The sequence below is a fragment of the Phocoena sinus genome, chromosome 8, assembly GCF_008692025.1.
Source record: "Phocoena sinus isolate mPhoSin1 chromosome 8, mPhoSin1.pri, whole genome shotgun sequence".
Taxonomy (NCBI): domain Eukaryota; kingdom Metazoa; phylum Chordata; class Mammalia; order Artiodactyla; family Phocoenidae; genus Phocoena; species Phocoena sinus.
In genome coordinates, this window is record NC_045770.1 from 4,385,172 (window position 1) to 4,409,763 (window position 24,592).

A 24,592-nucleotide genomic window follows, 5' to 3' on the forward strand; every position below is an offset into this window, starting at 1 on the left:
CAGTCATTTTCTACTGTTACACAGCTAATATCCTTCCGTTCTTTATCCTACGGATGAGAACACTGCAGCTCAGAGAGAGTAAACCAATTGTCAAAAGCTAAGGGCGGCAGATCTGTGATTTTAAGCCAGGCTGTCTGAACCCCGAGCCTACTCTCATATAAGTACGGCAAATCCAAGTTGCGGTTCCAGTGGCTGCGTGCCTGTTCCGGTGTAACTAACCTAAAGCAAGCTCAGGCAGCATTCCCTTAAATGGAGACGGATTTCTAGGTGAGTATTCCTGAAGGATGCTCTTTTTATACTTGGGTCAGCAAAAGTCACCAGATAGCTGTGCCTGTTCATTCCAAGAAAGGTGAAAGGCGAAGCCAACAAAAACAAGCAGTTGCTTGTACGTCAGGCCAGAGAGCCTCTGGGCCCAGCCGTTGCCTGTTTGTCCCGGGAGAACCCTCCTGTCGGTGCACACTGCCGCCCTAGGCCTAAGGGGAGGCGCTGGCTGGCCTCCAGGCCTTGGTGTCTGTTCCCCGCCCAGCCTTCTCATGTGCGTGCCCTGAGGTCTCCCTACCGCTGGCCGCGCAGGGCTGGCTGCTGAGTTTGTGCACTGCGGGACGGTTGTTGCAGGCTGGGCAGCAGGAGCTCAGGGAGAGAACGAGAAGGAAATCTGCCTCCTCACCCCCGCTCTGCTGGCTGGTCCCCTTCTGTTCTGAGCTCCCCCACAGGTCCATCCCTAGATCGCAAAGCCAACTCCTCCACTTTCTTTCTCACAGTTTTTATATTCATTTTGCAAGTCTATCAGCCTCCCTCTAACTTCTTTCTATGGTGTGTGTCGTGTAGGATTTCAGGGAAGGAGTTAGCAGTTTCTGCTTGTTAGTTTGCCATGAGCCAGAAAAGTTGATTTGCAAGTGTACTGTCTAGATTGTGGTACACTTCTTTCCATGTAAAGAATGATGCATCTGGAAGGCACCTCACCAGTGCAGAAACCTCTCTTGCATTCTTAGTGTTTCTGAGGTTCAACAATGTGCCATAATCCCGGGGAATTTAACAACTATCTATAACGATGTTTTGTTTTGTTTTGTTTTTGCGGTACGCGGGCCTCTCACTGCTGTGGCCTCTTCCGTTGCGGAGCACAGGCTCCGGACGCGCAGGCTCAGCGACCACGGCTCACGGGCCCAGCCGCTCCGCGGCATGTGGGATCTTCCCGGACCAGGGCATGAACCCGTGTCCCCTGCATGGGCAGGCGGACTCTCAACCACTGCGCCACCAGGGAAGCCCTATAACAACGTTTTAAAGTGAAATTGTATTTATAGTTCATCCTGTCATCCCGGGTGCACATCTACCTTTGAAGGTGGATCTGGGCCTCTTCTTCCACCTCTACGTGCAGGTGATGAAACGGGAGCTTCTCGACTCCAAGTCCTGAGTGGTTCTGGAGAATTGGCTTCTTTCAGCCCAAAAGGGCTGGTGTTGGTGGGAACCAGGCTGGTGGATGGTGAGGGGATATGGCTGTGGGGTGGGAACTACGAGGAGAGCAGGCGATGTGGAGGCTGGGTCACTGTGCCACTCCATCGTCTGGCTCCGGGCCAGCCTTGTTAGTGCAGCGGCTGGAAAGGCAGGCATTTCTCTTTCCTTCTTTCTCCCCCTCACGTTTCCTCACTGTCCTTTTTACCACGCAGGCATCCCCGGTGAGCTGGGAAGCCAGCTGCCCATCCCTCCCACTAGACTGTGAGCTCCGTGGGAGCAGAGCTCTTGCTCAACCTTTTATGCTCGATGTTCACAAAGCATGAAAAGAATTGCTACCATTTCTCGAATGTTCGTCATTATGCTACGTGATCCCAAATGCTATCATGTTGTCTTGAATCTAAGATGTTGGTGGTAAGAAACAACAATTATTTTACGTATCATCACAAAAGGAAAAAGCCTTGCCAATTAAACTCGGATTCAAGTGCTTTTTGGTACTTAGAATTTTTATTAGATACTTGTCGAAAGAGCTCTTTTAGATTTACTTAGGCATAGATTTTTATCACATCACTCGTGCATACATAAAAGGGAAAATATAAGTGAAATGAATTGTTTAAGATATTCCTAAAATGTTGTCGCTTTCAGAGGCTGACTCTTCAGAATCACTTTTGGCTCAGGGTCATCGATGTCTCTGTGCCATCAAGAGTGCTGGGGACAAAGCATTTCTGAAAAGAGGGCACACTGCTGTCACCAGGAATCTCCTCCAAACAGCTTGTACCCATTCTGGGAGTTCTGATCCCGGTGTTTTTTTATTCAGCCTGTGGCAGGCCTGTCTTTCCACATATCTCAGTAATAACATTGCACGAGGCAGCATCATTCACGACGCTGTCTCTTATACCCAAGTCCCATAGGTTTGTTGGGCAAGGTCATTTTTCCAGTGATGGATATTTGCTTCCCTAATCAAATTTGTGCCCAGCTGCTGTTCCCATGCCTTTCAGTTTTAATGCCAAATTACAGTGTCATCTTTTCGCATTTAAAATGGCAGTTACACGCAGGGTGTCTGGTGCTGACAACACACATGACTCAGTGAAGCGAGGACAGAACTAATGAAGGGCTGTGAGCAAGGTCACACACGCAGGCGGTGCATCCACAGCCTCCCTGCCACCTGGGTGAGAGCGACGGTGGGACACCAGTGTTGTAAAATAGACCCGTCATTCAGAAGTGTTAACAGGTGAAAAAAAGTGCATTAGAGACTTGATGAAATGCAGACTGTTAAGTCTTAACAACAGCCATGCTGGGCAGATAATTTGGATTTTCCAACGAGGAGACTGAGGATTATTCTGTGGCTTACTAACATCACACCTAGTAAGCACATGGTAGATTTGGGGGCATAGAACCCAGATTTGTCTGATGCTAAAGCTCCTACTTACAATTATATAACACTATTCATTCATTCATTCATATATATATATATATATATATTATATATGTAACATATATGTATATATATACATAGGACCTAGAACAGTATCTGGCATGTTTAATAAATATTTGTTGTTAATAACTATTTAATAAATATTTGTTGAATGAAATCATTAGAGAGGATAGAAATGCTTCTCTTCCTGGAAGTGAAGTCTCTAACATTTTAGACAGTGGGTGAAAGAAGGAAGGTAGGTGGCCATTTTCTAGACAAGGTACGGCTTGTGGATCTCGGGTTCTTTCAGGTCAAGAAGACGAGCGGAGGAAGTCTGTCCCTAGCTCACAGAGCCTGTCAGCACCTGCCTGTTGGACAGTGCTGAGGCAGTTCCTGGAATCATCCTTCCGCCTCGCCCATAAATCAAGAACAACAGCGTTCTATAAACTGTGCAGTTAAAAAAGTAGTAATAAAAAAGGAAATCGAATATGACAAGCCTTGCTATGAAGAAAGTTCAGGTACAGGGCATTGGTTATTTGATAAGTTGCTAGGTTTATAAAACTATGAGGGCTTCCCTGGTGGCACAGTGGTTAAGAATCCGCCTGCCAATGCAGGGGACATGGGTTCGAGCCCTGGTCCGGGAAGATCCCACATGCCGCGGAGCAGCTAAGCCCGTGCACCACAACTACTGAGCCTGCGCTCTAGAGCCTGTGAGCCGCAACTACTGAGCCCGTGTGCCACAACTACTGAAGCCTGTCCGCCTAGAACTGGCACTCCACAACAAGTGAAGCCGCCGCAATGAGAAGCCCGCACACCGCAACAAAGAGTAGCCCCCGCACGCCGCAACTAGAGAAAGCCCGTGCCTAGCAAAGAAGACCCAACACAGCCAAAAATAAATAAATACATTTATAAATAAAATAAAAAAATATGAAATGTTTTGAAAATTCTGAAGCTCTTATAGCTCATCAGTAAAATATGAAAGTTGACACATTTGAGCACTACCATGCGCTAAATCTGTGCCTGGGATTTTTACATATGTTATGTAACCCTCACTGTAACACCAGTAGGTAATTATCATATCCATTTTACATAGGATAATATCGAGGCTCAAGGTGGTTAAGTGATTTGGCCGAAGGATGTAACTACTGAGTAGCTGAGTCATTGGGGAAGCCCGGATGTTCAACCCAGAGTCTGTGGATTTTCTACTATACTCTGCTGCTTCCCATCTAAGCTTAAGGCTAGAAACCACTTTATACTATCGTTTTACAGATAAGGAGTCTGATGCTAGAGGATTTTAAAGTGACTTACTTAGTAGCGGAGTCAAACCTAAAATTCAGTTTTCTTGAACAATTTATTAAACAATAAATAATTGCAGAATGTCACACTGTTTTGAATAGTTTAGTAGTTACAGGAGCTCAGTGGGTCTTATAAGTATCAATATATCTTAAAGAACAAGAACTGGGTATTCTGTATCACTGCTTTAGATTCCAGACACTTTTTGAATTAAAGAATTTTCACCATCTTTTATTAGTTTAATTTTTTTATAATGTATTTTTAAAATAAATTTATTTATTTATTTCGTTTTTGGCTGCGTTGGGTCTTTGTTGCTGTGTGTGGGCTTTCTCTAGTTACGGCATGCGCGCTTCAGTAGTTGCGGCACATGGGCTCCAGAGTGCAGGCTTAGCAGTTGTGGTGCATGGGCTTAGTTGCTCCGCGGCATGTGGGATCTTCCCGGACCAGGGCTTGAACCCGTGTCCCCTGCATTGGCAGACGGACTCTCAACCACTGCGCCACCAGGGAAGCCCTTTTAATTTAATTTAATTTTGCTTTGACTGTGCTGGGTCTTCGTTGCTGCCCGCGGGCTTTCTCTAGTTGTGGCTAGTGGGGGCTACTCTTCGTTGCGGTGCGCGGGCTTCTCATTGCAGCGGCTTCTCTTGTTGCGGAGCACGGGCTCTAGGCATACGGGCTTCAGTAGTTGTGGCACGTGGGCTCAGTAGTTGTGGCTCACGTGCTCTAGAGCGCAGGCTCACTAGTTGAGGCACATGGGCCTAGTTGCCCGGCAGCATGTGGGATCTTCCCGGACCACTGCTCGAACCCATGTCCCCTGCATGGGCAGGCGGATTCTTAACCACTGGACCACCAGGGAAGTCCAAGAGTTTTCACCATCTTGGGCTTCTTTATGTGCTAACAGTATTCTAAAATTATTGGGAGCTGACACTGTGGGCAGTATTTCACATCCGCATTGCTAAATTTTACTAGCAGGCTTTCCTACGTGTCGATGAACTGTTCTGTTATTTTGCTCGCATCTGCCAAGTAGTTATTTTCTTTTTTTCTCCCCCTTTATCCTTGCCTTCTGCAGTCTCTGGTATTTTATGTCATGTAATGTATACTTCCTTATTTTGGTAAGATTAGAGAAAAGGTATTTCAGTCTAGAGTAAGTATCCTGTCCCTTCCCATCTCTTCTTTCTTGTTCCTGTTCATCCTTGAAGATTCACCTTCTCTGAGAAGTCATCCCTGGACACCCCCATTGGGATCAGGTGTCTTCTTCTCTCTTCCCCCTGCGACCGATCTGTACAAATGATCAAGGACATGCCACACGACAGATCTAGAGTTACTCATATTCCTTGACCTGAAGGAACTTCGAGTTGAGATGGAGAGGCAGACATTTAGACAGAAAAATGCAATATGATCGAACCTTTTTTTAAAATCTAATATGTGAGTGTTTATCATGGAGCAGGCATTGTGCTAAGCATTTTATGTGCATTATTTCATGTTATCAATAACCTTATGATCCCGATTTTACAGAGAAGGAGAGGGATTTAGAGACTGTCCTTGCTTTGCCTGAGGTCAGTTAAGTCACAGAATTGCTACCGAAATCCGGGTCCAGAGCCCAAGCTCGTAGCCACTCTGCGTCTTGTACTGACTTCTGCCTCTGCACAGATGTGTCCCCTGGGCCCTCGCACGCTAGGCACAGGGAGAGGACAGCCCCAGTGCTGGAGTTCAGAAACTAATAGTTACTCTACAGTCATACAGCCACTGTAACTGACTCCAAATTATCCCTCAGAGACTTCAAAAGAATTCAAGATATAGCACATTGTGTGTCCAAACGCATTCATCACAAAAGATTAAAAATAACCTGTTTATCAACACAAGATTAAATACATTATGATATATTCATATAATGAAATGATGCAGCTGTAATAACAAATGAGGAAATGCTATATGGATATGGAACAATGTAAAGGGTATGATATTATATGGAATAAATAAGGTTTAAAAGAGATGCTGCTTTGTATAGAATCAACAGTATGCTGCTGTGTGTGGTTGCAGAGGCATGGAGTGTTTAAATTTTGCTTGTATATGCATAAAATATCTTTGGAAGAATAGATAACAAATTGATGGTATGGGTTGATTCTGAAGAATGGATAAGGGATTCCAGGTCGAGAGAAATAATAAGCACCTTTCTAGAAATGAAAGCAAATAAGAAAGGTACTCTGGGCTGGTGTGTTTCCAGAGCGTGAGGGGTGAGCCTGCCTGGCTCCTCGCTGCGGCCCCTTGTGCACTTGAGTGATTTGTACAATTGACAAACTAAGTTGAAAAAAAAAAAAATCTCTGTACGGGAAAAGCACAACATCTCTTCTGTGGTATTAATTCCTGTTGAAAATACATGTCCTGAATCTAACCATGAAGAGACATCAGACAAACTCAAATTGAGGGACCTTCTGAAAAACAAATGGCCTGTGCATTTCCAAAATGTCAAGGTCGTGGAGAACTAGGAAAGACTGGGGACTGTTCCCAATCAGAGGGGACAGACGGGACATGTCCGCGGGACGCACCGTGTGCGATGCCAGATTGGATCCTGGGCCGGAAAAAAGGGGTTTCCTTCTCTGCAAAGGATGGTAATCAGACAATTGGCAGAAGTTGAATGTGGTCTGTAAATTAGGTAATAGTACTGTTTTCATGTTAACGTCCTGATTGTGATAGTACTGTGGTTATGTGAGAAAATGTCCTGTTTTTAGGAGACAGACACTTAAGAATTTAGTAGTAAAGGGGCTTTGTGTCTGCGATTTACTCTCAAATAGTTCAAGTTAAAAAAACAAAAGAGATAGAGGGAGAGAGAAGGAGAATAATAACGTAAGCATGGTAAAATGTTACCATCTGGGGAACCTGAGTGAAGAAGTACAGGAATTCTTTGTACTATTTATGCTGCTTTTCTGTCTGAAATTATTAAAAAATAAAAAAATTTTAAAAACACTTCTGATGTGGAACATTTTATGATTTTGTAATACTGAGCCTTTTATGTCCTTTTGTACAATTTTGTGATTTTCTTCCTATAGATCTTTATATTGTTGGTGACATTTATTCCTAAGTTTCTTAATATTTTTATTCCTTTTTTAAAAAATATGTTTTGTTGAGGTATAATTCACATACTGTGCAGCTCACCCTGACCACCTTTTTACGTATGCTTAGATAGTACCATTATATAAGGAAGGCATGCTTTTTTTTTTTAAAGACAACTTTATAGGGTATAATTTACACATGATGAAATGCACATATTTTAATTGAATAGGTTGATGACTTTTGACACATGAATTCCCCACGTAACCATCCCCCAGTCTAGATGCAGGATAGAGAACATTTCCATCTCTCCAGAGAGTGTGCCCCCAGCCCCTTTGCTTATATAGTCACCTGTTGGTGACACGGGCATCTTTTCCAGGACCCTCCGGTGTGTGCAGGGCGAGCGTGTGTGTGGTGGGGTGCCTTCGGCCAGGGGTGAGGATGGTAGCGTTGCAGCCAAGCAGGAGCAGTTTCCTCAGTGGCTCCAAAGAGGCTCCCAGGCTGTTGGACGTGGCTTTTCTGTATCCAGACTTAGGCCCTGACATGGGGTGTTCCAGTTTCTTTTTTTTCTTCTATAGGCCTTATTCTGGTTCAGAGGTTGGAGCACGTGTAGCCTAAGAATGTTTCTCAGCTTATTTCCATTAACAATGGAGAAAATTCTGGCTGGGTTCTGGGTAGCGGTATTTTTTTTTTTTTTTTTTTAAAGAGATATGCAATTTATTTATTTTTTAAATTTTTTGGCCACACTCCGAGGCACCGGGGATCTTAGTTCCCTGACCAGGGATCGAACCCACGCCCCCTGCATTGAAAGGCAGAGACTTAACCACGGGACCACCAGCGCAATCCCTGGGCAGTGGTCTTTCTGACCTTTAGTTGAATGGTGTTCTGAGCAGTTGGGCCTTTCCTGTCCTGCTATTTAATGGGCTGGTGGGAGGAGGTGTATCAGGCCTGGCTGCCCTGATAAACAGCAGATCTCATGTGACCTTTAAAATGTTAGTGTTTTATCATCATCAGAAGGGAAGATTGATTAAAACATCTATTTTGGAAAATAATAATGTTTCAAGATGTAAATTTTGTGCACATTGATGTTTAGTTGATGTCTGATTGCTCTCACTCATCACCACTGTATGGACCCCATGGGAAACAAAGTTTATATTTTTACTCGCCAAATTGTGGCCCAGAAAATTCAGCTCCCTCTGCCTGCCAGTTTTTCCTCGTTTTGTGACTTTTATTATTCTGCTCTTCATTTTGAGTTGGTGGTATATGAAGTCAGTGTCTAAACAAGTGTGCAGGGACTTCCCTGGTGGTCCAGTGGGAAAGAATCGGCTTCCAAAGCAGGGGACTTGGGTTCGATCCCTGGTTGGGGAACTAAGATCCCACATGCCTTGAGGCAACTAGGCCTGCATGCCACAACTACTGAGCTCTCGCGCCTCAACAAGAGAGCCCGAGTGCCGCAAACTACAGAGCCCATGCACCACAACTAGAGAAGAGAAAACCCGCACTCCACAGCTAGAGAGAAGCCTGAGTGCCGCAAGAAAGAGCCTGTGTGCCACAACGAAAAGATCCTGCATGCCTCAGTGAAGATCCCATGTGCCTGCAACTAAGATCTGACACAACCTAAATAAATAAATAATAAATATTTTAAAATATTTTGAAATAAAATATTTTAAAATAAAATATTTTAAACAAGTGTGCAAGGGAGGGACGAGCTGGCTGAGCAGCAGCGAGTCTTGGTGTGAACCCAGCACTTTCCTGCATTTAACATCTGGGGGCCTCGTCCTTCTCAGGAGAGCTAAGAGGACTGCCGTCAGCATTTGTGATGAAGGTTCCATCCACCTAACTTGTGCCCAGAGCAGAGCAAGTATGCAATACATCGCATCATTATTCCAAATAATTTCTTCATTTTTACCTTTTTGCCCAGGTGTGTAATCTTTCACAAAGCTTTCTTCCCCCCCTTTTTGTGGTTGAAACTGTAATTTATTAAAATGCATTCATTTAGTTAAAGTCTTGGGTCCTTTTCTCTCTTTTTTCAGGCACGTTGCAGAGAGAGCCCTTTTTGTCCTTGATGAACACTCACGTGGTAGGCAGATGACTGTCCTTCACCCCGAGCTGCTCTAGGTGCCCAGGACGCTGTCCAGCAAAGAAAGGATGGATTCCAAAGATGAAAGCTCACACGTGTGGCCTCCAGCTGCAGAGCACGAGGAGAATGCTGCACAGGTGAAGAGTGGTCTTCCAGCTGGGCATTGACAGCAGTTTTTTAGTTGGTACAGTTTGCTGACAGCTAGAGAAATAGAAGCTCCTATGCAGTGATGAGTGGTTGGGAGGAAGCTGACTTGCAGAACTGGTGCAGAAGGAACGGGCAGCGTTTCAGCACCTTGGACGCTCCAGCAATGTGGGGTGCTGTGATTTTGTGGAGCTACAGACCACTCGTGGCTTCTCCGTCTTTCCCCTGTTTTATTGTCATAATCCACTTCACTGCTCCGTTTTATTTCATGGTATTGGTGCTGAAAGCTTCAAACTGGAGGTTTTCTTTATGTTATCTTGGAAAGGGTTTTGTTTCTTCATGTGTAATGAAGTACGCAGGTATGCCTGTAAAGTGAGTGGCTTTTCCTTTTCTTCTCAAATTCAGGATGTAAACCTCTAATTGAAAGTTGTCCCATTGAATCCACAGCTCTGGAGGTTAGTCGCTTATTCAGATGCTGCTGTAACCAGTGATCTCTGCCTTTCAAATTGCTACCCTAACCAGCTACACGTTCTTTTGACTATTCTTAGCAAAGGCGAACCTCTGCATTTTTGGTATGCATTTGAATTTTGAGAAGAGTCAGCACTCATAGGGAGCCGTGTTTACATGTGACCAAAGTATAACACTTCATTTTAGAGCATTATAATATATATGTAATTTAATTTTCGTCAAATTATATAATCATAGTATTATTACCAAAATCAGAAAATTAACATTGAAACCTTTGAATATACACATCTTATTTAATTTAAGCAATATAACAAATTTACAATACATAAAATTGATCACCTGGTATGATTTGAAAGTCTGAGTTTGAATACTGAGCAAAACAGTTCCAGAGATGCTTCCAGCAGAATATTTGAGAATACTGTTTTGGTTCTCATGGAAACTATTTGGAAGGCTACTTTCATGTAGCTATATATTTTGGTGTATTTTGTTTATAAACAAAAATGTAGTTCATTAATAACTAGGGTCCACATTTGTGGGTAACCAGATGGTAGACGGCAGAGCTCAGCACCCTTTATTGCCCCCCTCCTCCCACTGTTCCTTCTCCCAACCAGGAATTCTGATTTAGCCCAGTACTGGGTGTTGAAGACCAAGTTGAAGAGTTCGGATAACTCTTAAGGAAATTTTATTTTTTCTTTTTTAAGCATTGAAACTAGTTCAACATTTTGATGTCAATGAGCAAATCTAAACTCACAAAATTATTTTGCAGCACTTAAAACTGCACAAATATCTTAGAAGCCTAATTCTTGTATGGATGCAAACTGTATCTTCATGGGCAAAGCAGATTTATGTAGAAGCTGGACTAAGCGCTCAGTATAGAAGTGGAGGTTTGTTTTACTTATGTGGTGCTTGACTTCACTGGGTCTCCATTTTTCTTTCTGGGGATTGAATTAGCTTATGTCATCTTCGGGATCTACTATTCTCCACTGGAAAAAAACGGAAATAAAAAAGTTAGGTCTAAAGCCAAGACAGTGTAAGAGGAAGGAATCCGACCTAAGAGGGTCTAACTTCAATATCAGCACATAAACTATTTCTCCTCCAAATGTGTTCTTTGACCATCTGCTTTGTACCTTCAATATCAGATACCAGGCTGTATGCCAGCCTTCAAGAACCTCCAAATCTGACTACTCGAAAGCACTTTACAGAATCCAGTTTCTGCTTTAGTTCTTGGTAGATAGAAAATTATTTCCCCTGGTGACAACTGAAATAGTTGTCCAAAACCCCTTAAAAGTACTCTCTTAGAATTTTTTGTATTGTTACCTAGTTGGCAAGGGAGAGTTCTGTTACCTTCACCGAGTCAGCAAACGTTTACCGACTCGCCTCCAGACCGGCCTTGGAGTATGAAAGAATTTGTAGGAAAGAAAGTGACCTTGTTTTAATGTGTTTGCCAAAAGGCACTGTTAGTTATAAAGTAGAATTCTTATGATGTGTTGAAAGCAACTGGCTTTTGAGTCTTGACATATTTTTTCACATTACAAATAATTTGTATTTTGTAGTTCGGTAATGTTGTCAACCATGCATCTTCTGTCACATTTCCAGGGTCAGTGAACCACCCTGTCAGTACTCCCCGAAAGAGATACCTGCATTGGACATTTGAGGCAAAGGGAACTTTAAATCGGTTGCCTAATATTGAGCAATAAGTCAGTGACAAGGTCCTTGTATCCTGTTGCCAAGTCACTAACTCAGCATAGATGAAGGCGTATCAGTTGAGTTCTCCTTTCAGTGGGGATCTTTTAGAAATGCAAGTGTGTAATGTTCTCGGTCAGTCCTGCGTCTTTGCGAGACAGGTTTTGTTCCACAAGGGTGGTTGCTACATACTTGCGGGTTATTTTTTTTTTTTTTTTTTTTTTGCCCCAGGTGCATTTTGTTCCAGACGCTGGAACTGTGGCCCAGATTGTCTACACCGATGACCAGGTCCGTCCACCACAGCAGGTGGTGTACACAGCAGATGGTGCCTCTTACGCGTCAGTGGATGGTCCGGAGCACACGCTGGTCTACATCCATCCCGTGGAAGCTGCGCAGGCATGTGAAGGACTGTGGTTTATAGTTTGTTTGTTAATCAGTTAATTCACCAATTACTTAGGTTTACTCTCTGCCAGTCACTGTGCTATTTGCTGGTGATACAGGAAATATTCATATAAGATTTATGCTCTCAAGGAGCTTATAACCAACTGAGCAGAGGAAGATATGGTTTATTTATTTAAATTAAACGTAATAAGGAGTTAGAGCACTAACCTCGAATGAGTTCTTTCCCCAACTGACTATTGATATTGATTTTTTTTTTTTTTTTTTGCATTACGCGGGCCTCTCACTCTTGTGGCCTCTCCCGTTGCGGAGCACAGGCTCCGGACGTGCAGGCTCAGAGGCCATGGCTCACGGGCCCAGCCGCTCCGCGGCATGTGGGATCTTCCCGGACCGGGGCACGAACCCGTGTCCCCTGCGTCGGCAGGTGGCTTCTCAACCACTGTGCCACCATGGAAGCCCGATATTGATTTTTTTTAAATTATAAATTTATTTATTTTTGGCTGTGTTGGGTCTTCATTGCTAAGCCCGGGCTTTCTCTAGTTGAAGCCAGCAAGGGCTACTCTGTGTTGTGGTGTGTGGGCTTCTCATTGCAGTGGCTTCTCTTGCTGTGGAGCATGGGCTCTAGGTGCTTGGGCTTCAGTAGTTGTGGCTCGCGGGCTCTAGAGCGAAGACTCAGTAGTTGTGGTGCACGGGCTTAGTTGCTCTGCGGCATGTGGGATCTTCCTGGACCAGGGCTCGAACCTGTGTCCCCTGCATTGGCAGGTGGATTCTTAACCATTGTGCCACTAGCGAAGTTCCTGATTGATTTTATTAACAAGATTATCAGCTTTTACTTTTCCTAAGGTATCAACAACCAGGCCAAACATGGTAACTTAATCAAGACAGATCAGTGAAAACATGCAGATTTTTTCAGTTAAACGAGGGATCCTACTAGCTTATTAACTGCTATTTACTAATAACTCACTGATGTGTAGACCTGTAATAGAAGCACAGCTAAAAACTGTACGATTACAGCTACTTTCATTTTTTTGCCAGTGACTCTGAATTTTAGTTTCCAAATGCATGACACGAATATTCCCCAATATATAAATGTTAGTTTGTATGGGACTTCCCTCGTGGTCCAGTGGGTAAGACTCCACGCTCTCAATGCAGGGGGCCCAGGTTCGATCCCTGGTCAGGGAACTAGATCCCGCACGCATGCTGCAACTAAGAGTCTGCATGCTGCAACTAAAAAGATCCTGTGTGCCACAACTAAGACCTGGCGCAGCCAAAATAAATAAATATTAAAAAAATATGTTAGTTTGTATTGTCAGCACTTTACAGTGTACAAAGCACTTTTAAACACATGAAAAGAGAAATCAGTTCCATGGTTTATAGTAGGATCCTGGTAATAAAAATTTGCCCTCATGCAATATTTTTTTTTTTTTTTTTTTTTTTTTTTTTTAGCGGTATGCGGGCCTCTCACTGTTGTGGCCTCTCCCGTTGTGGAGCACAGGCTCCGGACGCTCAGGCCCAGCAGCCATGGCTCATGGGCCCAGCCGCTCCGCGGCATGTGGGATCCTCCCGGACCGGGGCACGAACCCGTGTCCCCTGCATCGGCAGGCGGACTCTCAACCACTGCGCCACCAGGGAAGCCCCCCTCATGCAATATTTAATCAAGAGACTCAAATCACTCCCAAGAAGACATGGGACCCACCTAATAAATACCTTTCAAATCTACATAAAGATGAACTTGCCTAATAGTCAGATGGTACTTTTGGAATGTCCTTTCTTAGTTTTGGTCCCCTAGCTGTATTAAAATAAGTGCATGTAGATTATGTGAAGAATGTCCTGTGACCAACTTTGGGTTCATTACTGTGTTACTAAATATCTGAATTATGATAATTGTTTTTTATCGTCAAATATAAGAAATCTGACACTGGCTGAAATTCTCTTTTACAGTTCTCTGGAGTCAACACTTAACCTTAGTTCTTAGGCCCATAGGTTTGCTAAAGCCTCGCGCAAATTAAAGTCTCTCGGAAAGAATACTTCTCTGGACTGGAGATTTTCTGTGGTACCCTGGCTAAATCATTTTGAAGATTTTCCTCCTCCATTTATCTTTGCTGCACCATGGCCCAAATTATGTGTTTATAATCAGAACTTTTAAAATTATGATTTTACTGGCCTTTATCCAAAACAGAATCTGTGGAACATTAAATTCAATTTATTTCCCTTCTACTTCTCTGTGACAATGAGTGTGTATTTATATTTGAAAGAGTTGTAATCCTTGGGAATACAGTACCCTTCTATTTGCCGGTACATCTCCAACTATTTTCATTTAATTGCAAGTCTACCCCTGTGATAGAGTGTTACGTGTTGAATGCATGCCCCCTTGTTCATGGCATGCCTTTTTAATCAAGTGTGACGTTCAGTCTCAGGAGAGGCTTTGCTTTAGAGTGAACTCCTGAAGTATGAAGTATGTTAGCCAATAGAGATGGTTAGCTTTTACAATCTCTTTGGAGCCATCTGGGTGAAAGGCTTTAGCAAAATGTAAGATTACTATCTTTATCTTCTTTGTTAATGAAAGATTATTACTAGCTACTTGGTAGTTAACTCTCTCAAGAATTGGTTCTTAGCAGTAGTATAATTTTTCCTGTGTAGATGAGCTGTCTAACGATCTATTGATAAGTTTTTGTTGTTGTTTGTTTAGACGCTGTTTACAGACCCAGGCCAGGTAGCTTATGTCCAACAGGATGCTACAGCTCAGCAGGTAATGAGTTGCTTTTTTGCCTTTTTGTTGATTGTGGGTAATACTGAAGTTACCCTTCCCTGGAATGCCCCCCAACCCTCTGTACTGTGCATTCTCTGGATGTCTATTTCTCATGCGTTTAGAATATTCTCAATGTCCATTAATGAAAACAAAGCAGGACATGACACTAACACACTCCAACCAGTATACATTGCAATAGCGTGGTAATAAAAAAATGATTTGTCAGGGAAATTTAAGCATTAAATTAAAATAAGCATATCAACTGGATATTGGTTCAAGTTCCAAAGAGTAATCCTGAGTTTCAAAAGTGTCTATGGAAATTGGGAAACATTTTAGTACTTGGTATTTTTTTTAATTATTGAATTATAGTTGATATACAATGTTGTGTTAGTTTCTGGTGTACAGCAAAGTGATTCAGTTATATATATATTCTTTTTTTCATATTCTTTTCCATTATGGTTTATTACAGGATATTGAATATAGTTCCACGTGCTATACAGTAGGACCTTGTTGTTTATCTATTTTATATATAGTAGTTTGTATCTGCTAATCCCAAACTTCGAATTTATCTCTCCCCCTCCTTTCCCCTTTGGTAACCGTAAGTTTGTTCTCTATGTTTGTGTATCTGTTTCTGTTTTGTAAATAAATTCATTTGTATCATATTTTGGATTCCACATACAAGTGATATCATATGATATTTGTCTTTCTCTTTCTGACTTACTTAGTATGACAATCTATTTTTAAATATTAGGGAAAAATTCCTGCTTAAATTACGTATATATTTAGCGGCAACCTTCCTCATTCTACTTTCAGAGAATTGAGATTCTTCTTGGTTTTCTTTTAAAACATTTCTTTCCTTTTATCTATATTTCTAATATATCCTACTTGACTTTGAGGGACTTCTTCGTTATTTTCCTCCAGGTTGCAAAAGTGATAAGGAAGGTGCAGAAACTAGATATTGTCAGTCTTACCCTCAAGGGAATGTGAATCCAAATAGTTTTATTTTCATGTTGGCTAGTATGGCTGTTATTTAGCTATACCACTGAGTGTCATGAGTAATTATCAAGTAAATTCTCATTAGTAAGCACTTTCTGCTTTTAAAATTTTTTAGTAGGTGATTTGGAAACTTGCATTTTAAAATTTGGAAAATGAACAGTAATTGTGTTGATATTATTTATGAAATCTCGCGAGAATTAGGAGTCTTCATCGTAGCAGTTATGGTTGAATTTATTCCTGACTGGTAGTGACCTACAATTTTGTGGGTCTGCCATCTTGAATGAGAACTTGTCTTAGTTCATCTGGGCCGCTATAACAGAATGCCATACACGGGGTGGCTTACAAACAACAGAAACTTATTTCTCACAGTTCTGGAGGCTGGGAAGTCCAGGACCAAAGTGCCAATAGATTTGTTGTTTGGTGAAAGCCCTCTTCCTGTTCACAGATGGCTGTGCCCTCACATGGCAGAAGGGGTGAGGCTGCTCTCTGGAGTCTTGTATAAGGACACTAATCCCATTCATGGGGGCTCTACCCTCATGACCTAATCACCTCTCAGAGGCCCCACCTCCTAACACCGTCACAATGGCGATTAGGTTTCGACATATGTATAAACTTTGGGGAGACACAAATGTTCTGTCGCAGAGTTACTATTTTATTTTAGTAATTTTGTACTAATTAAGTTTACTCTTGATAAAACAAATCATGTCCATTTCTGTGAATATTTATTGATTCCACCAAGCAAGCAATGGATAGATTTAATTCATTTTTACAACTTGGAAGGAAAAAAATAAAATGAAATGCCTCTGTGTTTCATAGATGATTAATTCATTCACTAATATTTGGAGTAATGATTTTTTTTCATAAAAAGTTGAAGCGGGGCTTCCCTGGTGGCACAGTGGTTGAGAGTCTGCCTGCCGATGCAGGAGACGCGGGTTCGTGCCCCGGTCCGGGAAGATCCCACATGCCGCGGAGCGGCTGGGCCCGTGAGCCATGGCCGCTGAGCCTGCGCGTCCGCAGCCTGTGCACCGCAATGGGAGAGGCCACAACAGTGAGAGGCCCGCGTACAGGAAAAAACAAAAACAAAAACAAAAACAAACAAACAAAAAAAAAGTTGAAGCAATACAAAATAAAAGAGAAGTACATTAAAAAACCCAAACAAACAAATTCTGCCCAGGAACATCCTCATTAATTTACAATTGGTAACTATTATTCTAGACTTCCTCCCAGACATAAAACAGACAAAGATAAACAAGCAGGGGAAAATTGTGCCCTAAATGCTATTATTAATCTAAATACTTTAAACTTAAATTTACTTGAGTGTAATAGAAGGAAAGCGAATGGAGGTGAACCGGAAAGAGGTTGGAGTCCTCACGGTTTCCTAACCGGCCTTGGGCTCCGGTCCCCTGTGTCCTCAGTTCTTGCTGTGATGACCTGACATCAGCACACTGACACTTCCTCCCCCTCCTCTCCTCCCCCACTGTTTGGTGTTAGTTGCATTATTATTGTAACTAATGTATTTATGTTCTGTTCAGTAACCACAGCTACTTAGAATTTTGCTCCATTATCTCCTGGCATTTAATTTATACAAATCTTGAGTCTAATTTTGATTATTTTCCTCATTCCTTTTCTATCTTAATGCCTGTTTGAGTGTTTCTTTATCCTTGAAGTTTTTCTTTGAAGATTAATGACTTCACCAGCATTTGAATCAGAATTCCCTAGGACAGGGTGTGTCCTTTTCATGTATAGGTTAAGACTCTGTTTCGGGAACATTTTCATCTATTAGGTTTTTGAAGATCTATTCAGTTTCATTTGATATGTTCACTTTTCCAGGAATATCAGTGTGAGTATATTGACTCTGCTTTCTATATCTAACATTCTCTCTGTGATCATTTTTATATCTATTCTTTTCCACGTTATTTGTGTAATTTCCTTTATGTCCCCCATATTTCCTTACTGTTTTTTAAACTTTTTAATTAAATTATAACATACATATGGAAAAGAGCGAAAACTTATAAGCAATAGTACAATGATATATCACGAAGTGAACACACTCTGTAACCAACACCCAGATTAAATAATAGAACATTACCGTCTCCTAAAAGCCATCCTCACGCTCTCTCCTAATCACTTCTCCTTCCCTTCTCCTCAAAGGTCACACTCTCCTGCCTGCTGACACTGTAGACTGGTTTTCCATGGTTTTGAACTTTATATGAACAGAATACCTTAGTATGGTTTCCTTTTTGTCTTTTTTTTTTTTTTAATTTTTATTTTAGTCTTGCCACTCAGCTTGTGGGATCTCAGTTTCCCTATCAGGGACTGAACCCAGGCCACGGCAGTGAAAGCGCCAAAACCTAACCACTAGACCAGCAGGGAACTCCCCTTTTTGTCTTGTTCTTTCGTTTAACATTCTGCCTGGGAGAGTCACATTGTTCATGTTGTTGGGTGCCCCTGCGGTTTCCTTCCCTTCTATTTTTATTGCTATATCGTGTTCAGTTTTATGAAAGTACCATAATACATCCAGGAGTGTGATCCTCCCTCCACTTTGTTCTTCTTCAAGAGTTTCTTGGCCCTTTGCTTTTCCATACACATTTTAGAATCAGCCTGAAGTTTCCACCGAAGTCCTGCAGGAAACTTACTGGCATTTCGTTGTATCTATAGATCAGTTTGTGAATCATTGACATCTTTATAATATTGAGTCTTCCAATCTGTAAATATGATCTATCCACGAGTTTGTTTATTTTTAAAATTTTTGTTGAAATATAGTTGATTTACAATGTTATATTAGTTTCAGGTATACAGCACAGTGATTCAGTTATACATACATGTATAAATATATGTATTCTTTTATTACATTCTCTTCCATTATAGGTTATTGCAAGATATTGAGTATAGTTCCCTGTGCTACACAGTAGGTCCTTTATTTTATTTTATTTATTTATGTTTGGCTGCGTTAGGTCTTCGTTGCTGCGTGCGGCCTTTCTCTAGTTGCGGCAAGCGGGGGCTACTCTTTGTTGCGGTGCGCAGGCTTCTCATTGCGATGGCTTCTCTTTGCTGCAGAGCACGGGCTCTAGGCACATGGGCTTCAGCAGTTGTGGCTCGTGGGCTCTAGAGCACAGGCTCAGTAGTTGTGGCGCACGGGCTTAGTTGCTCTGCGGCATGTGGGATCTTCCCAGACCAGGGCTCAAATCTGTGTCCCCTGCATTAGCAGGTAGAGTCTTAACCACTGCACCACCAAGGAAGTCCCAGTAGGTCCTTGTTGGTTATCTATGTTATATATCATAGTATCCTTGAGTTTTAAATAAAAGTTGAAAATTGTCTTCTGGGTAGAGGTTTTTCGATAGATTTATTCCTAGATATTTGGTGTCTTTTGATGGTATTGTAAATTATGGTATGATTTTTAAAATTTTTATTTTCTAAGTTCTATTTCTGATTTTCTTGATAAATAGTCAGGTTGTCTATGATTACTGACATTTTTTTTTTTTTTTTTTCTTGTGGTACGCGGGCCTCTCACTGTTGTGGCCTCTCCCGTTGCGGAGCACAGGCTCCGGACGCACAGGCTCAGCGGCCATGGCTCGTGGGACCAGCCGCTCCGCGGCATGTGGGATCTTCCCAGACCGGGGCACGAACCCATGTCCCCTGCATCGGCAGGTGGACTCTCAACCACTGCGCCACCAGGGAAGCCCGATTACTGACATTTTTACTTCTTTCCAATATAAGGGAAAAAATCCAAAACTGGATTTTTTCCTTCTTTCTGATATAAGCATAAAAAATCCAAAGCTGGATTTTTTCCTTCCAGTTTTATTGAGATATAATTGACATATAGCACTGTATTATAAGTTCAAGGTGTACGGCATAATGTTTTGACTTACCTACATCGTGCAGTGATTGCCACGATAAGTTTAGTGAACATCCGTCATCTTCAAAATTAAACAAATAGAAAAAAATTTTTTTTTGGTGATGAGAACTCTTAGCATTTACTCTCTTAACAAGTTTCACATATAGCACACAGCAGTGTTCATTATATCTATTGCATTGTACATTACACCCCTAGGACTTAGTTATCTTGTAACTGGAAGTTTTACCCTTTGACAACCTTCATCCAATCCCCTCTCTCCCATCCACCACCTCTGGTAACCACAAGGGGCATCTCTTTTTCTATAAGTTTTTATGTTTGTTTTTGAAGTATAATTGACCGACAATACTGTGTTAGTTCCTGTTACACAACATAATGATTTTTTGGTATACATTTTATGCATTCCATGATGTCTAGTTATGATATGTCACCACACAAGGATATTACTCACTCACTGTATTCCCCACACTGTACATTTCATACCCATGACTCACTTATTTTGCAACTAGAAGTTTGTACCCCTTAATCTGCCTCACCTCTTTCTTTCCTTCCCCCACCCTCCGATACTCTGGTAACCACCTGTTTGTTCTTTGTCTATAACTCTGTTTCTGTTTCGTTATGTTTGCTCACTTACATCTTTTATTTTTTATTTCTTCTTTTGTCCCCCCTTGGTCTGCTGGCTAGGATCTCCAATACATTACTGAACAGAGGTGGTGCTAGTAGGTTTGTAGATTTCTCATTTTCCTTCCTGATCGCAGAGGAAAAACTTTCACTACTTTACTATTAAGAATGATGTTTAGTGCAGGATTTTCTTTTCTTTTTCTTTGGCTGCACTGTATGGCTTGGCTTGCGGATCTTAGTTCCCCGACCAGGGATCGAACCCGCGCCGCCTGCAGTGGAAGCGCAGAGTCTTAACCACTGGACTGCTGGGAAGTCCCAAGTGCAGGATTTTTATAAAAAGAACACATTGATTAAGAAAGCTCCCTTTATTTATAGTTTTTAATGCGTGTTTATTATTGATTGATGTTGATTATTATTCATGGATGTTGATTTTTATCAAATGCTCCTTTTGAATCTGTTGAGATTTTTCTCTTTACTGTTAATAAGGTGGATTATATTAATTGATATTTAAAAGTTAATCCAGCCTCGCATTCTGTAATAAACTCTATTTGATCCTTTTCATATATGTCTGGATTTGGATTTGGTCTGCTAATATTTTGTTTGGGGTTTTATATGTTTATTCAATAGTTCACTGTATTTTAGCCAGCGCGTTTGATATTTTTTTCTTTTAAAGTAGCTTTCATCTTGATGATATTTTTTTCTTTTAATAACATCCTGAAAAGCTACATCATCATTTTTGTTGGCTGTATAGTATTCTATTATGGGGATGTACTATTATTTATATTCTCCATCTATTGTTTTATATGTATGTTTTTTCTTTCTTTCTTTCTTTTTTGCTACTATAAAGAACATTCTCACAGATGTCATATCAGATTATTTCCTCAGAATAAATTCCCCAAAGAGAAATGATAGAGACTAAAGGTAGTCACATTTTAAATTATTTAAGAACCAAGATTTTTGTGAAAGTGAAAAAAGATACAAATATAAAAATCAAACACTTTAAATACAAAGTTAGAATCCTAAATTTGAATTAGAATATCAGTATGAACTCATGACTTTTTTCTCTTAAAAAACATGTTTTCTAGTTCTGGCCACTGAAAAGGTTAAGATGAAGTCATCAGTCCAGTAGCAATGATGTAGTCTCTAACTACAGTTTTCCAATAAAAGGAATCAGGGCTACTTAGAAAAATGACAGATTCTAGCCCTGGGGCAGAAAATGTACAAGATGTGCCTGAAACATCTTGTCTTATCAGAATGCAAGGAAGCGAGTAAAAACTTCTCTTCTGGGGTCCTGGGAAGGAACTCAAGATCTAACTTGAAGGGGCCAAAATGGGACAATTTGACTCATAAAAAAGGAAAAATATCTACAGTAGATTGAAACACATTAAATATATTTAAAATCCACAAGTTCATACTGATATGAAAAGAAATAACTCTTTGGTCACTTTTTGAGGCTGCTAGGGGACCACCACATTATTAGGAAAAGTGGTAAATGGCTGGAAAGAATCCAGCCTTTCCCCCTGAGTGTCCACAGGTAAACAATCACTTGATGAGGGAAATTTCATTATAGGGGCATCCAACTAATAAAGAAAGGGGGGACGACTGGCTTAGAGTCTCACCATGTTTCATCTCCTATCATCAGAAAAAAGCTCATGAGGCACTTTGTAATGAATGGATCAACTTACCCCTCTGGACATTGTCAGTGTCACTAAAAAGAGAGAACATTCATTATAGGGTTCCTGGTGTTGTGTACCTCCTCTTGACATACAGCACTGTATTTTTGCACATAAGAGGTATTCCTCCCCCAAAATTGAACCTGAATCTGATCGAGTCTTTAGATTTCACTGCCAACTAATAGGAAGCACACAGTAAACAAAATGGAACAAGTTACAAGACACACAAGGATGCAGTTAGCACCATCTAGACTGCGGGAAGCAGACAAATTGCAGAGGAAAAGAAGATAAATGGAACTTACAGATTAAAGGAGACTTCAGGGACATAGCAGTCAGATGCAGCACGTGGACCTTGATTGGGTCCTGATTTGAACAAACCAACTGTAAAAAAAAATTATGAGACAATTGGGGAGATCCTAACAATAATTGGATATTTGGTGATGTTAAGGAATGATTATTTTTTAGGTCTGATAATAAATAAAATATAAAAGTCCTTTTCTTGTAGAGATATCTACTGAACTACTTAGAGATGAAAATATATAATGTTTGAAGTTTGCTTCAAAACAATCGAGTGAGGGGGAAGGTGGGCGGGAGAACAGTTGAAGGAAGGTGAGCTCTGAGTTGATAATTGCTGAAGCCGAGTGATGGGTACGTGACATGTATTATACTACTCTCTCTATGTGATATAGGTTTGAAATTTGTCATTATAAATGGGAAAGTCATTTTGATAGGACTTTCTAAATTGCTTTTCAGATGCTGAAAAAGTTTACATTCCCACCAACAGTGTATGAGATCGCCCATTTCCACACGCCCTTGCCACGTTGGGTATTTGTATTCTTTGAATATTTTGCCAATCTGATAAGGAAAGTGGTTATTTTGTTGCTTTCATTTTAAGGTATCATTTTAATTAGAGGTTTTGTTGCTATTTGCACCTTAGAGGGCCCTTCATCTTCTCCAGTCTCCAGAAACAATCTGCCCGTTTATGTTTTGTACAAAAGAAGAGTTGTTCTCAGACAGCTCTGTGAACCCGGCATAACAGGCAGTACAGCCATTGCCTTAGCATCTGTCTTTATTGCAGTTTCCTTTCAACCCGCACGGTTTTTATTTCCGGCTCTAACACCTCAGTGATTATCCGTTTATTCCATGACCTGGATAGATTCTGGAAAGAAAGTTAGAGTGAGGGTTTAACATAGATGATGGGTGCTTTTTTTTTTAATCCTTAGCAAAAAGGTGCTGTTTTTTCAATTGTCTGTAGTGGTGGCAAAATCCATCTGAAACCTTTTCCATATACGCATTCCCTCGTCCGTAAGGAAGGCAAGGGACTCTCCAGACCTAGAAGCACAGTCTCCGCTTTGTTTCTGAAAAGGAACATGTGTGGCTCCCCACACACTGAGAGGAAAATATGCTGCCCTCATAATTGGTCTCAGTAGGAACCCGGAGCATTCTGTTGTGCTTGCTGCTGTCCAGTGTAGTTTCATGTTTCACTCTCGGATAAATTGTATACTGAAATGCATTATGTCGTTTCAGAAATAATTACCGAGAGTGATGTTAAGTGGGAAGGAGAAAGTATACCACGAGTTTAACAAATTCCTTTTCCTCTTGCCATGCTTTATTGTGCGTGACAAAATGCACGGGCGTAAACTATTTTTGTTACTAATCTTTTCCTCTAAGTGAAGTTGGCACCACGGCGCCCCGCCCTGCTGCCGGGCCGTTGCCTCAGGAGCAGGTGTGTCACCTCGTTGCTCGTTGCTCTGGGTGTATGCGCTGATTACCTTCTCCTTGAATCGACTCAAGTCCACAGGGGCCATTGTAATGTAGTAGAAAAGCAGGGCAGAGTCAGAATGTGGCTTTCCTCTCTGCCACTTAGGAGCTGGGTGGTAAAGCGATTTGGCCTCAGAGGAATTTAGATGCCTCTGGCACGCAGTAAATGTCAGTTGAATTTGAATTATTAATGAAACAAATCTGGAATGCATTCCTACTGTGTGTTAAGGTCCATGCTATCTGAAATACACGGTTCTTACCTACAAATGATTATCCCCACTTTCCATCCCTTTTCAACGGTAACTTGCATGATTCTGGTATATGTTCCACCTGTGCTTTAGCATCAGTCCCTCTAGGAAATGCTGAAGGCTTCAAGCCTTTTCTTTGCCACAGCCTTTGAGGAGAGTTCCAGCCCAGGGACGAGGAGGTTGTCCGTCTGTTTTGATGTCAGCTTTCTCAGCAGTGGCGAGAAGCCAGCAGTAACTTGCCTGACCGCAGTCTTTCCAGCAGCGTCTGTTGGGGAAAAATACAGCTCAGCTTCATGGGAGTTAACCCCCAATTGCTGAATCCATTCTTTCAGGTTGGCTCTGCAAAGAGATAAAGAATTTGTGAGGAGTGGAGGTGGATATATGCTTTGGTTTGTTCAGTGTGTGATAACGTTCATCACTAAGGCTGGCATAAGCTTTGAGTGGCTTAGAGTAAAGGGTGATATCGAAGCTGCGCCCTGAGACAGCAAGTGGGAGCCGATCAGATCAGGGTGCAGAGGGGGTGGCAGATGTAGTTCTGATGCCAGAAGTCCCTGTTCTTTTGCTTGTTGACTCCTCATGTCGGTGGGCATTTTATTGTTGTTATTGAAGTCCAAGCAGAAGCACCTCCCAGAATTTTGTCCTCCTGTCTACACTTCTGAAAGGCCCTGAGCTACAGATGGAATGTCATGCAAGAGTCTGGCTCCTGGGTTAAGTGA

General features: G+C 41.6%; 1 protein-coding gene across 3 annotated transcripts in view; it reads left to right on the plus strand.

The window, feature by feature from the left end:
* Window positions 1-24,592, plus strand: part of PRDM10 (PR/SET domain 10) — an 88,181-nt gene that overhangs the window by 21,141 nt on the left and 42,448 nt on the right. The window contains exons 2-4 of one of the 3 annotated variants that reach the window (XM_032641098.1): window positions 9,235-9,418; window positions 11,808-11,972; window positions 14,665-14,724. In XM_032641098.1, the coding sequence (XP_032496989.1) occupies window positions 9,350-9,418; window positions 11,808-11,972; window positions 14,665-14,724 (294 nt within the window). In that variant the 5' untranslated portion in view covers window positions 9,235-9,349. Of the gene's footprint in view, window positions 1-9,234; window positions 9,419-11,627; window positions 11,712-11,807; window positions 11,973-14,664; window positions 14,725-22,627; window positions 22,693-24,592 lie in introns of those variants that run through there. The other 2 variants (XM_032641099.1, XM_032641100.1) reach the window with 2 other exon arrangements.